The sequence below is a fragment of the Peromyscus californicus genome, unplaced genomic scaffold (genome assembly GCF_007827085.1).
Source record: "Peromyscus californicus insignis strain IS unplaced genomic scaffold, ASM782708v3 Scaffold_17__1_contigs__length_78620276, whole genome shotgun sequence".
Classification (NCBI taxonomy): domain Eukaryota; kingdom Metazoa; phylum Chordata; class Mammalia; order Rodentia; family Cricetidae; genus Peromyscus; species Peromyscus californicus.
The window spans coordinates 1,379,813-1,392,559 of record NW_026294469.1 but is presented as its reverse complement, the minus strand read 5'-3'; the positions used below and the strand labels follow the sequence as shown (position 1 = coordinate 1,392,559).

The following is a 12,747-nucleotide window of genomic DNA, read 5'->3' as shown; positions in this document are numbered from 1 at the left end:
CAAGGCTAACCTGATCTAAATAGTGAGCTGCAGGACAGTTTGAGCTGCATAGAGAGACCTTGTCTCAAAAAAAAAAAGGAAGCAGTGTCCCATGTTTGTAACTGAAGGTTTCCCTGTGTCCCCTGGACTGTGGTCAGGACAGATCTCTCTCACCCATCGTCCCACAGCTGCTCCGACCCAAATAAACACACACAGGCTTATATTATTTTTAAATTATGACTATGGCAAGCTTCCTGTTCTTCTTGTTATCTAGTTCTTACATCTTAAATTAACCCATTTCTATAAATCTATACTTTGCCACAAAGCTTGTGGCTATCACATCTTGCTTCTCATGGCAGCGGCTGACAGTGTCTCCTCTGTTCTGTCTTTCTCCTTCCTCTCTATCTGTTTGGATTTTCCGCCTGCCTCTAAGCTGCCTTGCCATAGGCCAAACAGACTTATTTATCAACCAATCAGAGCAACATATTTTCACAGCATACAGAAAGACATTCCCCATCACATGTTGAATAATATAGCTCCTTAAGCATGTTCTTACAAGTGTGGTGTGTTTTAGAAATGGGAGAATGTGAGCTGGCAGGATGGCTTGGTGGGTAAAGGTACCTGCCACCAAGCCTGACAACCAGAGTTCAATCCCTGTGACTCATGGTGAAGGAGAGAACAGATTCCCTACACACACACACACACACACACACACTGTGGCGTACACACATGAACACAAATTAAATGATTTTTTTAATTTTAAGAAAATGTATTCAAAACAAGAAAGAAATAGAATGCAGTTCTATTTCTGTCTAATATATTTATAGCTCATGGTTCTCATATTTTCAAAATAATGTCTTTGCATCTGTTTTTCTGGAATTGTTCATCTTCTAACAGTGAAAACCTGCATGGTAGCACAGAGCATCAAGATGTTTCTGTTTTATTCCTTTAATGGCCGTTACTGTTTGTTTGTTTGTTCAGTGCTGGGGACTGAGTCCACGATCTCAAACATGCTGGGTACATACTCAACCTCTACAGCCCCAACTATAGCCCTACCATGCATTTTAAAATGAATTGACAAATATAAACATGATTTAATGATTTAATGCTGAAAGTACCACACAATCATTGTGTCATTATTACAGCAGTGCTAACTATCACTGGTCATTGAAATGGGAGCAGTAGCAAGAAAAATGAAGAATCATTTGGATTAAAGTATTAGTTGAGGACCTAAGGATGTAGCTCAGTGTTACAACATATGGGCGTCATGTTCCAGGTGCTAAATTCAATCTCTGTCACTGCCAAAAGATGGCTATATATTGATCACCCTGGTGAGAAAATGGGAAACTGCACCAAAACTGTCCTCTAACCAAAACATGTGCACCATAGTGTGTGTGTGTGTGTGTGTGTGTGTGTGTGTGTGTGTGTGTGTGTGAGAGAGAGAGAGAGAGAGAGAGAGAGAGAGAGAGAGAGAGATTAGGCAAAGTTAAAATATTTTCATTACACTTTTATTAACTTACTTCGTGTGGGCAGTATGCTCTGTAGGTCAGAGAACAGTCTGTGTATCTTTACCCACTGAGCCATTTCACTGGTCCAGCAGATAATATTTTAGCACCCTGTGCTAGGCTGTTTAATTACCTGCTCTTATATATTTTAGATATGACTGAAGTAGAAGTGATCTTAATTTTTAGTTTGAAATTTCTTTTGTTTCAGGCACCAGCATATGTTTGTCAAACAAATTGACATGGACCAGGTCATGAAGGTAAGGGGTAGCTTTTCCTAATGATTTTATTTCCTCTTGTGACTCCAAGAGTAGATTCAGTCTGGATTTGCTTTTCAGGCTAAGTCTATTAGAGAGTTTGATAAACGATTCACCTCAGTCATGTTTGGATACCGAACAATTGATGATTATTACATGGACGCCAGTCCAAACCGCAGACTGAAGTCCGTGGGAATCCCAGTGTTGTGCCTGAATGCTGTGGATGATGTTTTCTCCCCCAGCCATGGTAAGAACACATGCTTTGGTGTGAATTAACTTTTTTTTTTCAAAGACCTATCTTTTAGTTTTATTTCTGTGTATATCTGTGAGTATATGCCATGTGTGTGTCAGTGGCCATGGAGGCCAGAAGAGGGCAACAGATACCCTGGAGCTGGAGTTACAGATTGTTGTGAGCCACCAGACACAGGTGCTGGGAACTGAACCTGGATCCTCTGGGAGAGCAGCAACTGCCGAGTCATCTCCCCGGTTCCTGGGTTAGCTTTTAAAATGGTGTTCTTTTCAAGGAACTATGATAATAAAAATATAACAGTTATACAGTGTCTTCTTATTATGATTTTTTTTAATTAAAATGCTTCCTGCATGGCACGCCTATAATCCCAGCGTTTTAGACACTGAAGCAAGAAGAAGAAATGAGTTTGAGGCTGGCCTGAACTTTAACAAGCTGAAGAGCAGCCAGCGCCAGGAAGACATTATCTCAAAACATAAAAACCAGCAAACAAAAGTTAGCTTTATAACTTAGTATCAAAGTGTTTCAGACCACAGGGTCAGTGTTTTCAGGATCCTGTCTGCTGTCAGAGACTCAGGCCCAGTTAGAACTGATTGTGTGTTCTCGAGTGTATATAACCTTTGGTTCCTCTCAAATGCAAGGCCTTTAAACAGACGGTGCTCCAGCATCTTTGCCTGGGGAGCACTGGCATTGTCTGCCCTTTTTCCTGGAGTTCCAAAATAAAAGGAGTTGGAGTTTTTTTTCCCCTTTAATGTGGAAGAGGACTTGAGACTTTAGAAACACAATGTCCTTGAGTATTTCAATGCTGGAAGCAAATTTGTTACAAAAGTTTATTTCTAAAGGAAAACAGTCTAGTTTTTTTTTTTCTCCTGGATACAGTAAGGAAGAAAATTATTCCAAAATTAACTTTCATACTCTCTTAATTTAAGAATAGCAATTGGGCAGGAGAGATGGCTCTGTGGTTGGGAGCATGTATTACTCTTGTCGAGGACCCTGGTTCAGTTCCCAGCACCTCTATCAGGCAACTCAAAGTCACCTTAACTCCAGATCTAGCACCACCTTCTGGCCTCCACAGGCACTTCACTCATGTGTACATATCCTGTCCTACACATACATAATTTAAAGTAATAAAAATCTTGAGTTCGAGGCCAGCCTGGTCTCCAAAGCGAGTTCCAGGAAAGGCACAAAGCTACACAGAGAAACCCTGTCTCGAAAAAACCAAAAAAAAAAAAAAGAAAAAATCTTAAAAAGAAGCCTCCTGGTTTAAAAATAAATAAAAAAGAACAGCAGTAAGCATACATGTTTGTTTATTGAAAGTAATCTTAAAAACTTCAGTATCAGAAGGCTTGACCTCTAACTGTTGTGTGAGGGTTGAAGGATGGTTATTATTTTGCTGTTGTCAACACAGGATGTCATTGTGTAGCCCAGGCTTTTCTGGAACTCTTGATCCTCCTGCCTCCACCCCCATGTTCTGGAATGTCAGGTGTGAGCCACCATGCCTGACTCAAAAAAAAACTTCTTAAATCAGTTTTTAAACTTTAATGTGTTTGGGTGTTTTGCTTGTTTGTCTGGACCTGGTACCCACAGAGGCCAGAAGAGGAAGTCATAGCTCCTGGAACTAGAGTTACAGATGGTTGTGAGCTGCCACGTGGGAGGGAACCAAACGTGGGTCCTCCAGAAGATCAACCAGTGCTCTTAACCACTAACTAAGTCATCTTTCTAGGACCTCAAGAAAAAAAATCTTTTAAACATTTTCTCCAAATACTTAATTAAAAACATTTATTTGGGGCTGGACTGGAGCTCAATGTAGGGTCCTTACCTGGCACATTTGGGGCCCCGAGTTCAGTCACCACTAAACAGCATAATTACCCAGATCCCAAACCTAACACATGCATTGTAAAGTTTTAGAACATCCTAACATACACAAATATTTTAAATCACACATCATTTCTCCGGGAGGTCGAATTTTCTAGAGGTGATTTTCAATAGCTGGTACTTTGGGCCTTTAGTTATAGATGAGAAAATGAAACTGGCTGGTAGTATCTATTCCAAGGTTGCTTCCCATAATTCCACTAGATAAGGTCTGGTGTTTCTCCACCCATTCTTATCCTTTGCTGCCTCAGCTACAAACAAGAGATTCCCAACATTTAACCTGACACACTAGGGTGAAGTTTGAACTCAATTATTTCCTATTTTTTTCCCAGGCCCTTAAAATAGTCTTACCGCATAGTGGGCAATTGTCTGCAGCCTGAGGGAACAGGCGGCCGCCATCATTCCCATGACTGCAGTGTGGTAGAGCCTTTGTTCTGATGTGACTGTAGCAGTCAGGGTGCTGGGGTGGAGCCCAGTGGGCGAGCTTAGGCTGAGCACTCCCCAGGTCCCCGGTTAGTCTTTGGGGCATGCGCCCATGCACTTATGCACGTGTGCACTCTAAAGTCTAGGAGAAAAAAGAAAATAACTTTAATTCATGCCCTTGAAGTTTCTGCTCAAAGTTAACTGGATAGAGGGTGTGCAAACACTGCTGTTACTAGTGAATTACTGTGTTTGCTTCAGAGCTCTGTGTTCCAATTAAGTTTCTCTTTTCTGTTGAGTGTAAACAGAAAATCAGAAAGATAGAAAAAAATAATTACCCTGTTTTAAATGTCTCAGCAACAGAAGGTACACTCATTACTGTTAGCCAGAATTTTATTTCTTTTTGTTTTTGATATCTTTATAACTTTTGCTTTTACTGTATATATCACATTTGGGATTTTAAGTCCTTTATACAGTTACCAGTCATGTTTAGAAATCTAGATTCACATATAATCAAAATTACACAGAATGGATTTACAACTCTCACAAAGGTTAGCTTAGTTTTAATTTCCGAGTCAGCTCTGGCACTGCCATGAGGGTCCCAGAGAGCCAACGCAGTCTATCAGGAGGACACAAGCACCTCTGCAGCTGAGCCATCTCACAGCCGAGAAACAGCCTGTGTGTTTAGGTTATATAAAATCTTAGATTGATTCTTTTAAAAATAATGATCTAGTACAAGACTACAAATAGGGATTATTATAAGAATATAGATGATTGGTATAAATTAGTGAAACTCATTCCATTTATTTGTTTAATGATGTTCTTACTGATTAGAAATGATAAAGTATACTTTTCCTAATGAAAAATGTTAATGACCTCTCTCTCCCCCCCCCCACCTCTTTACCACCAACCACCCCCCCCCCCCATCTTACTGCTTCAATTCCTCAAGCTATCCCAATAGAAACTGCTAAGCAAAACCCTAATGTCGCTCTGGTCCTTACTTCTTATGGAGGCCATATTGGTTTTCTGGAGGGAATCTGGCCTAGGCAATGCACTTACATGGATCGAGTCTTCAAGCAGTTTGTGCAGGCCATGGTTGAGCATGGACATGAACTCTCCGACATGTAGCTCTTGGGTGCGTGAAGTCTGAGCCACCATTGTTAAAGCACCTCAGCCTAATGCACAAATGTCAACTACTGAGGGTGAAGCTGATAAGCAGCAGAAGATGGTGAAGAGGTCCAGTGATGTGCAAAACTACTTCCTAGGGAAACAAAACAACTTTGTAGCAAGAAACTAAAGATAGTTTAGATTGTAACTGTCATAGATCTTATTTTTACTCTGCCTTACCAAGTATGACCTTAAATTAAGTAGTCCTTACAAACAGGAATTGCACTTAACCAAAACTATTGTGTAAAAGATTTTAATTCCTCAGGGTTTTAATTTAGGCTAGTATTTTTAGATTACTCAGTTCAGTGACTTACTAGTACTTTAATAACTGTTGAGAGATTTTCATGACTTGAATGTAAGTTATAAGAGGGGCATTCATGATAACATGACATTGAGGAAGGGTGAACAGCAATGCACTAAGTGTTGTTCTGACTTTAAAGGGCAAATGCAGCAATGTTAGCCTGACTCCTGTACCTGCTCTTTTATTCTGATAATATTGAATTAGGGCTGACTTATGTTTTATAATTATCATTTACATGCTTATTTTTAAAATAGTACATGTGCAAATGTATATCATTATATTAAAATAAATTCTATCATTTTAAATTGTTTCTCTGTGAGTTTTTAATCTACAAAAGTAGAGCCCTTTTGGGTATGGTAGCACACAGCTTTAATCTCAGCACTCAGGAGCCACAAGCAGGTGGATTACCGTGAGTGTGAGGCCAGCCGAGATTGTAGTGAGCTCCACTCAGCCAGGGCTATATAGTCTCAGAAAAAGAAAAGAAAAGAAGCTCAGAGCATAATATCTGAAAAGTATGTTAATGATAATGTCATGAATGTATTACCCAAAAACACTTTTTACTTCACTCTTTTCAGAATATAGGCTGACGTCATACACCACTTAAGAACACTTTCCAGGCTGGGGCACAGATCAGTTGGTAGGTTGCTTGCCTAGCATGCAGAGAACCTTGGTTTAATCCCCAGAACTATAGAAAATTGAGCATGTGGCTGAGCACGTAGCCTGTAATCCCAACACTATGGAGGTTGTTCAACAGCAACTTGAGCCATGTGAGCCTCTGCCAAGAGTGGAGGGGGACACGTTGAGCTAAGGATATTAATTGGGTTGAGAGGTATCACAAGACACACACACACACACACACACACACACACACACACACACACACACTCTATATGTGATGGTTTTTAAAATTAAAAAATAAAAAATAGTTTGAGCATCAGGGGTTAGTTAACTCAGCTGTAGAGTGTATGCCCATGTCCAAGGCCTCAAGTTCAATCTCCAATACTGCAGAAAAAAACAAAACAAAACAGTAAGTTGGTAGTTATTGGCAAATGACCTTTTATAGAAGTTGTACCATTTCTGTGGTCCTAACAGCAGTGCTACCATTGTTACCAAAACTGTCTGTCTAGCCTGGCTGGCCTAGGACTTGCTATGTAAATCAGGATAGCCTCCAACTTACAGAGATCCACCAGCTCTTCTTTCCTAGGCTGAGATTAATGGTGTGCGCCATCAAGACATGTCTCATTATGTAGTCTGTGCTGACTCCAGGCTCTCAGTCTTCTAGCTTTGGTTTCCTGAGTAGCTGGGATTCAAAGTTGTAACCATGTCCAACTCCAAAACTTTTTTATTGTTTGATAATTTCATACATGAATATCATGTATTTTGATCAAATCTGCCCCTACTTCTTCCCTTCAATTCTTTGTGTACCCACTCCTGCCTTTTTTATGTGCGTTGTTGTTTGGCCTGCATGTATGTCTGTGTGAGGGTGTCCTAAGCTCTACAACTGGAGTTACAGACAGCTGTGAGCTGCCATGTGGATGCTGGGAATTAAACCTGAGTCTTCTGGGAAAGCAGCCAATGCTCTTAACCACTGGGCCATCTCTCCAGCCTCATGTGTTGTTTTTTGTTTTTGTTTTTTAATTAAAGTGAATCCGCTTAGTGTAAGCCCATCCACTGCAACATGAACAACAGCCTATCAGGGTCTGCATCCAAAGAGAATGAACTCTCCCTCCCCCAGTAGCCACTCACTGCCAATAGTGCCCCCTACTCCCAAGGCTCAGGGACCATTATGTGGTGGGAAGATTGTGAGAACCAGTGGTAGTGGAGGACTGTGGCAAAAGAGTGTGCAGCAGCTGTGCACAGCCAAGGCACTTGACCTGACTGGAGCACGGGAGAAATGAAGAAAAGATTAACAGACAGAACAACTGGGGTAGGGTGGACCCCAATCTCTGATGGAAAAGCTGCAGGGTCCCAGAAGCTCAGCATGTTTATCATACAGCTGAATAATGAAGTGGGGGTTGTTACAGATAAATAAAGAAACAGGGTTTGTGGTATAGCTCTGGATCAAGGAAACAGGTTTAGCTCCCCTAGACAGGAGCAGTAAGCATGGGTGGTGAGGCTATGGTGAACACTGTCTGCACACTTGCCACCATTCACTCTCAGGCCCCCAAGGAAGGCTTGGCCATTTCCCCTGAGCGGTATGAAGCTAGGCTCCTGGACACGACAGTGCTTGTGTTAACAGCACACACTGACTCAGAACTGCACATGCTCAGGGCCTCTGCTCCCCACATGACCAGGCCATGGCACACGTCAGCTCCAGCGGCTGTGAGTGTGTGCACAAGGCCTGCAGAAGGTCAAGCCTGTCAAAACTGTGGACAAGGGAGGGCTCACAAAGTCCCACTCCTAGCTGATAGAACTTTAATTTTTATTTTATTTTACTTAATTTTGGGGAGAGAGAGAGAGAGAGAGAGAGAGAGAGAGAGAGAGAGAGAGAGCGAGCCCTGGCACCTGTGCGTGAGTGCCATGGTGAGTGTGTTATGGTCAGAGGACAACTGAGTCAGTTCTCCTTCCATGTGGGCCACAGGAAACTTGTCTCAAAAAATAAAGGTTCTAATTTTTTATTTTGAGATTTATTTGGAGTGTTTGGCATTTTTGATGGTATAAAGGGATGTTAGGGTAAAAAGAAATGTGGAGTGCAAAGCAGTGTGTGCAATGGGACAAAATTACACACAGGGAAATTCCACAAACGATAGAGAAAAATTAGGGACACTGTTGTATTTTTAAAAGTGGCGGGAAGGAGTCACACCATACAACAGGGCCCATGATGAAGGTTAATTGAGGGGAGTGGAGAGAAGGGGGCAGAGAAGGGGGACGAGAGTGAAGGAAGAGGAAGAGACGGAGAGAGAGAGAGGGAAGCAAAGCCTTCCTTTTATAAGGGAATTAGGGAATGCACACAAGGTGCTGTTAGTGGCTGCAGCTGAGGTACATCCTGTCAGGACCCTAAGGCAGGCCAGTACAGATGCCTGAATGCTAACACACCTCCCTTTTGTTAATTATAAAAAGGTGAACAGTTAGAACGGGGTGGCAGGTGACGGGGGTGGGGGCGGGAGATGAGGGTGCCGTGTTCTCAAGACTGCTTCCTGCTGGCCTGGGGCGGGCATCGATCATCTTTGGGGCACCTGAGAAATAGGGTGTTGGCCATGTCCTGGGGTAGCTCGCTATTTCACTTCACTGTCCAGGCTCTGTGGAACCGTCAGGCGCCTCTTGGACCTAGCAAGATGTTGTTCGAGGTGAATCCAAGTCAACTCCCTGGAGATCACAAGAACTTTGAGTTTACAAAAAGAGAGAAGTTTTAGACACATTAGGAAGCAACCAAAGGGAATTTTAAATCCTGAGCTTGTGGCTATGATACTATAGTGGTGGGGTACAGTGTTTAGTACTTATCAGAATTCCATCAATTAATATCAAGCTTGTGAACAGTAACCCAGAGTGAGAGAGAAGTCTGGAACCTGTTTCGTTCTTTATACACCTCAGATCACTTTCTCCTTATCACTTAAGCTTTCCTGTCTTCACATAAAGAAGCCTTAAAGCACATGTTCCTTTCCCATCCCCACAGCATCACCCTGACACCCTCCTTCTATCCCATTTACCAGGAGACACAGGTGGTTGATTCCTGAGGGCAGTCAAAATATTTGAGGATTGCTGCTTTCTTGGTTTTAAAAGAGATACAATGAACAGAGAGCTCATTAGGACTAAGAAATGTACTCTTTAACCTCAGTAAAAGATGTCTGCCAGCCATATAGCTGCTTATATCATGATGGGGTCACCAGCCAAGATGGAGAAAAGCCACACAGCTGCTGTTTAAAACATGTTTTTCTAAACAGTAGTTACAAGCACATGTACATAGAGTTGGATCCAAGTTTCATACACATACACGCAGAATTAAACCCAGCTTAAATTTACACATATAGGGTTAAATTCAACACACACACACACACACACACACACACACACACACACACACACACACACACACATTAAACAGAAGTTAAATGAATTAAAAGAGGGAAAACTGATGTGTGCTGAGCCAGATGAAGTTGGCTTCTCCGTCTCAGATTCACCTCACATGTTGCAGCAAACAGTTCATTTAGAGAGAGAGTAGACAGACACAAGCAGGTCTTGGAGCAAGGAAAAAGAAAGTGGAGAATTCTTTCTTGGTTCCCTGACTGCCTGCTCCAAGAAATACTGAGGCCAGTCTCACACCCAGAGACCCAATTGTTGGTATTAAATGGAAGGCAAAGCTGTTGATGAATGAGAAAGCAGGTTTGTTGCAGTGGAAGAGAGTGAATGAGAAAGCAGGTTTGTTACAGTGGGAGAGAGTGAATGAGAAAGCAGGTTTGTTGCAGTGGGAGAGAGTGAATGAGAAAGCAGGTTTGTTACAGTGGGAGAGAGTGAATGAGAAAGCAGGTTTGTTGCAGTGGGAGAGAGTGAATGAGAAAGCAGGTTTGTTACAGTGTGAGAGAGTGAATGAGAAGGCAGGTTTGTTGCAGTGGAAGAGAGCAGATCCATTTCTGGCGGAGCAGGCAGATAAGGTCCTAGCATGAAGTGAGTACCTTTGGCAAGCCCCGCCAAGGTATGCCACTAAACAAACATGCCACACACAACAATTGGTAAGAGAAAGCTTGAAAGTAGGGTACCTTCTTCCATCTATCAGATCCCTGGCAGAAGTTGCAAAGGTCCTGTAAAATACCAGGATTTGGGGTGCTGGTAAGCGACCATTTTGATTGGTGTCTAAGGAGTATGGGACCAAGTCTGACTGCAAAGGCGGCTAAGTTAAGCCCTTAAGTCAGGTGCTAGATATGGAGGTAGGCGGGTTTTCCATGAGTGAGGTAGAGAAGGTCCAAGGGCTGGAATCTCTAGCGTCTCAGAAATTCAACAAGGACCAACAAGGAGGCACAGGCTGCTCAGTGGATCATCATCCAAAAAAAGCAGGGGCCATGGGCTAAAAGCCTGAGTAAGACACAGTCACCTGGTACCAGGACTTTGAGAAAAACCGGGTGAAGAATGTGCTCGAGAACAAAACCTCATTCCCATTCGTCGGTGTTGGATGGAGAGTCCGAGTGATCCCTTAGGTAGGAAAGTAGGGCTGTCGTGGGTGGACCAAGTTCCAGAGTTCCGGCACGTCTCAGACTGCCCCGAGAGCCTATCCAAGTCATGTATTTTACATCCAAGTGGTGTATTTTAAAAAGTGGCGGGAAGGAGTCATGCCATACAACAGGGCCCACGTGGGAGGTTTATTTAGTGGAAGGGAGAGAAGGGGGCAGAGACCAGTCCCTGGGGATGAAAGTGAAGGGAGAGGAAGAGGAAGAAAGAGGGAGAGGAAGGGAGGGAGGGAGGGAGAGAGAGAGAGTTAGGTAAAGCCTTCCTTTTATAAGGGAACATAGAGAATGCACACGGGGTGCTCTTGGTGACTGCAGCTGAGGATGAATCCTGTAAAGACCCTAAGGGCAGGCCAGTACAGATGCCTAAATGCTAACAGTAATATGGTCTGGGGAATAGGAGACAGATGGAGAATGTATCTTTTCATTTCTCTACTGTGTGTATGGTTCGGCAGGTAAAGGGACTTGCTGCCAAAACTGACAACCTGAGTTCAATCCCTAGAACCCACCAGCAGGAGGGAAGAACAGATTGCTGAAAGTTGTCCTTTGACCTCCACACATGCTCTACAGCACACATGCGCTCACACACATGCACACACAAAAATAATAAGAACTTTAAAAAAAAGTATCATATTCATTGTTTATTTTTAAAATACAAAAACAAATTCAAAGGACTGTAAGAATCACGGCAAGCAGAAGAGCTGGGGTAGAAGACTGAGAAACCCAAGACAATAATATTCAAATGCTAGTTAACCACTCATGAAAAAATGTGAGAAATTCAAATGAATGTGAATGCTTTGCAGTATTGCCAGGTAATGCAATGCAGCCAGACTCCTTAGTAAGTAGACAATTGTTCAGTTAACTCCAATACCAAACTAACAGTATCTTGTCCAGTGTGGTGATTTGTGCCTATAAGCCTAGCATTTGGGAGGCTAAGACAGGAGGATAGCCATGAGTTCCAGGACAGCCTGGTCTATACAGCAAGACTCCATCTCAAAAACAACCAAGAAACAAATAATACAACACACACACACACACACACACACACACACACACACACACACACAGTACTTTCATCTGGGTATAATGGGGTATACACCTATAATCCCAAACACAAAACATCTCCAAACCAAAAAGACAGGATCTTATATTTCAATGTCAGCTCTCACTTCACTATAACATCTTATTAGAATGGACGGAAGAGCTGTGAGTGTTGAATGAGATAAACAATGTGGGGCTGGACCAGCAAGATGGCTCAGCAAGTTAAGGCATGTGCCATCAAGTCTAAACCTACATCCAGTCCCTGGGCCCACAGAGTGGATGGAGAGAACCTATTCCCCAAAACTACCCCTGACCTTCATGTGCACCCTGGCATGAGTGACACACACATAATAATAAAATAATAATCAATACAAATTTTTTCTAAAAAATATAAACCCAGTAACATGGTGATTGGCAAATTTTAGCAATACTTATTAAGGTAGAAGACCAGAATATGCCATAATTCTACCCAATTCTCCTGAACTAGACATTAGTATTATGAAGTCACTTGGGTGGATCGAGGAGATCACAGATTTCTTCAACCTCTCCCTGAATGAGAGCAACTGCTGAAGCAGTTTCTCAGAGTAAAGTGATAATTAAAAAAAAAATTCACAGTTACTCTGAGCCTAATATAGCTCTTGTCACAAGGTGAGCTCTCAACATCCTAGAACTTAATTTGGAATAGATGAAGACAATATGCCCGGTCAGGTGATAATAAATTCCCAGGAAATGTGCTGTTTTAGTGCCTGTTCTCACAAAAAGACAGCATTTTGGCCCCCACTTTTTCTAAGACCAAGGCAAAGTA

The 12,747-nt window shown here is 42.4% G+C and overlaps 1 protein-coding gene across 2 annotated transcripts in view; it reads left to right on the top strand.

Annotated features, from left to right (window-relative positions):
* The window catches only part of Abhd3 (abhydrolase domain containing 3, phospholipase), a 45,021-nt gene extending 38,966 nt beyond the window's left edge, over nt 1–6,055 (top strand). For both annotated transcript variants that reach the window (XM_052741523.1, XM_052741522.1), the window contains 3 exons: nt 1,693–1,741; nt 1,820–1,985; nt 5,227–6,055. In XM_052741523.1, coding sequence (XP_052597483.1) covers nt 1,693–1,741; nt 1,820–1,985; nt 5,227–5,405 — 394 coding nt within the window. In that variant the 3' untranslated portion in view covers nt 5,406–6,055. The remainder of the gene's footprint in view (nt 1–1,692; nt 1,742–1,819; nt 1,986–5,226) is intronic.
* Nucleotides 6,056–12,747: the final 6,692 nt, after the last annotated feature.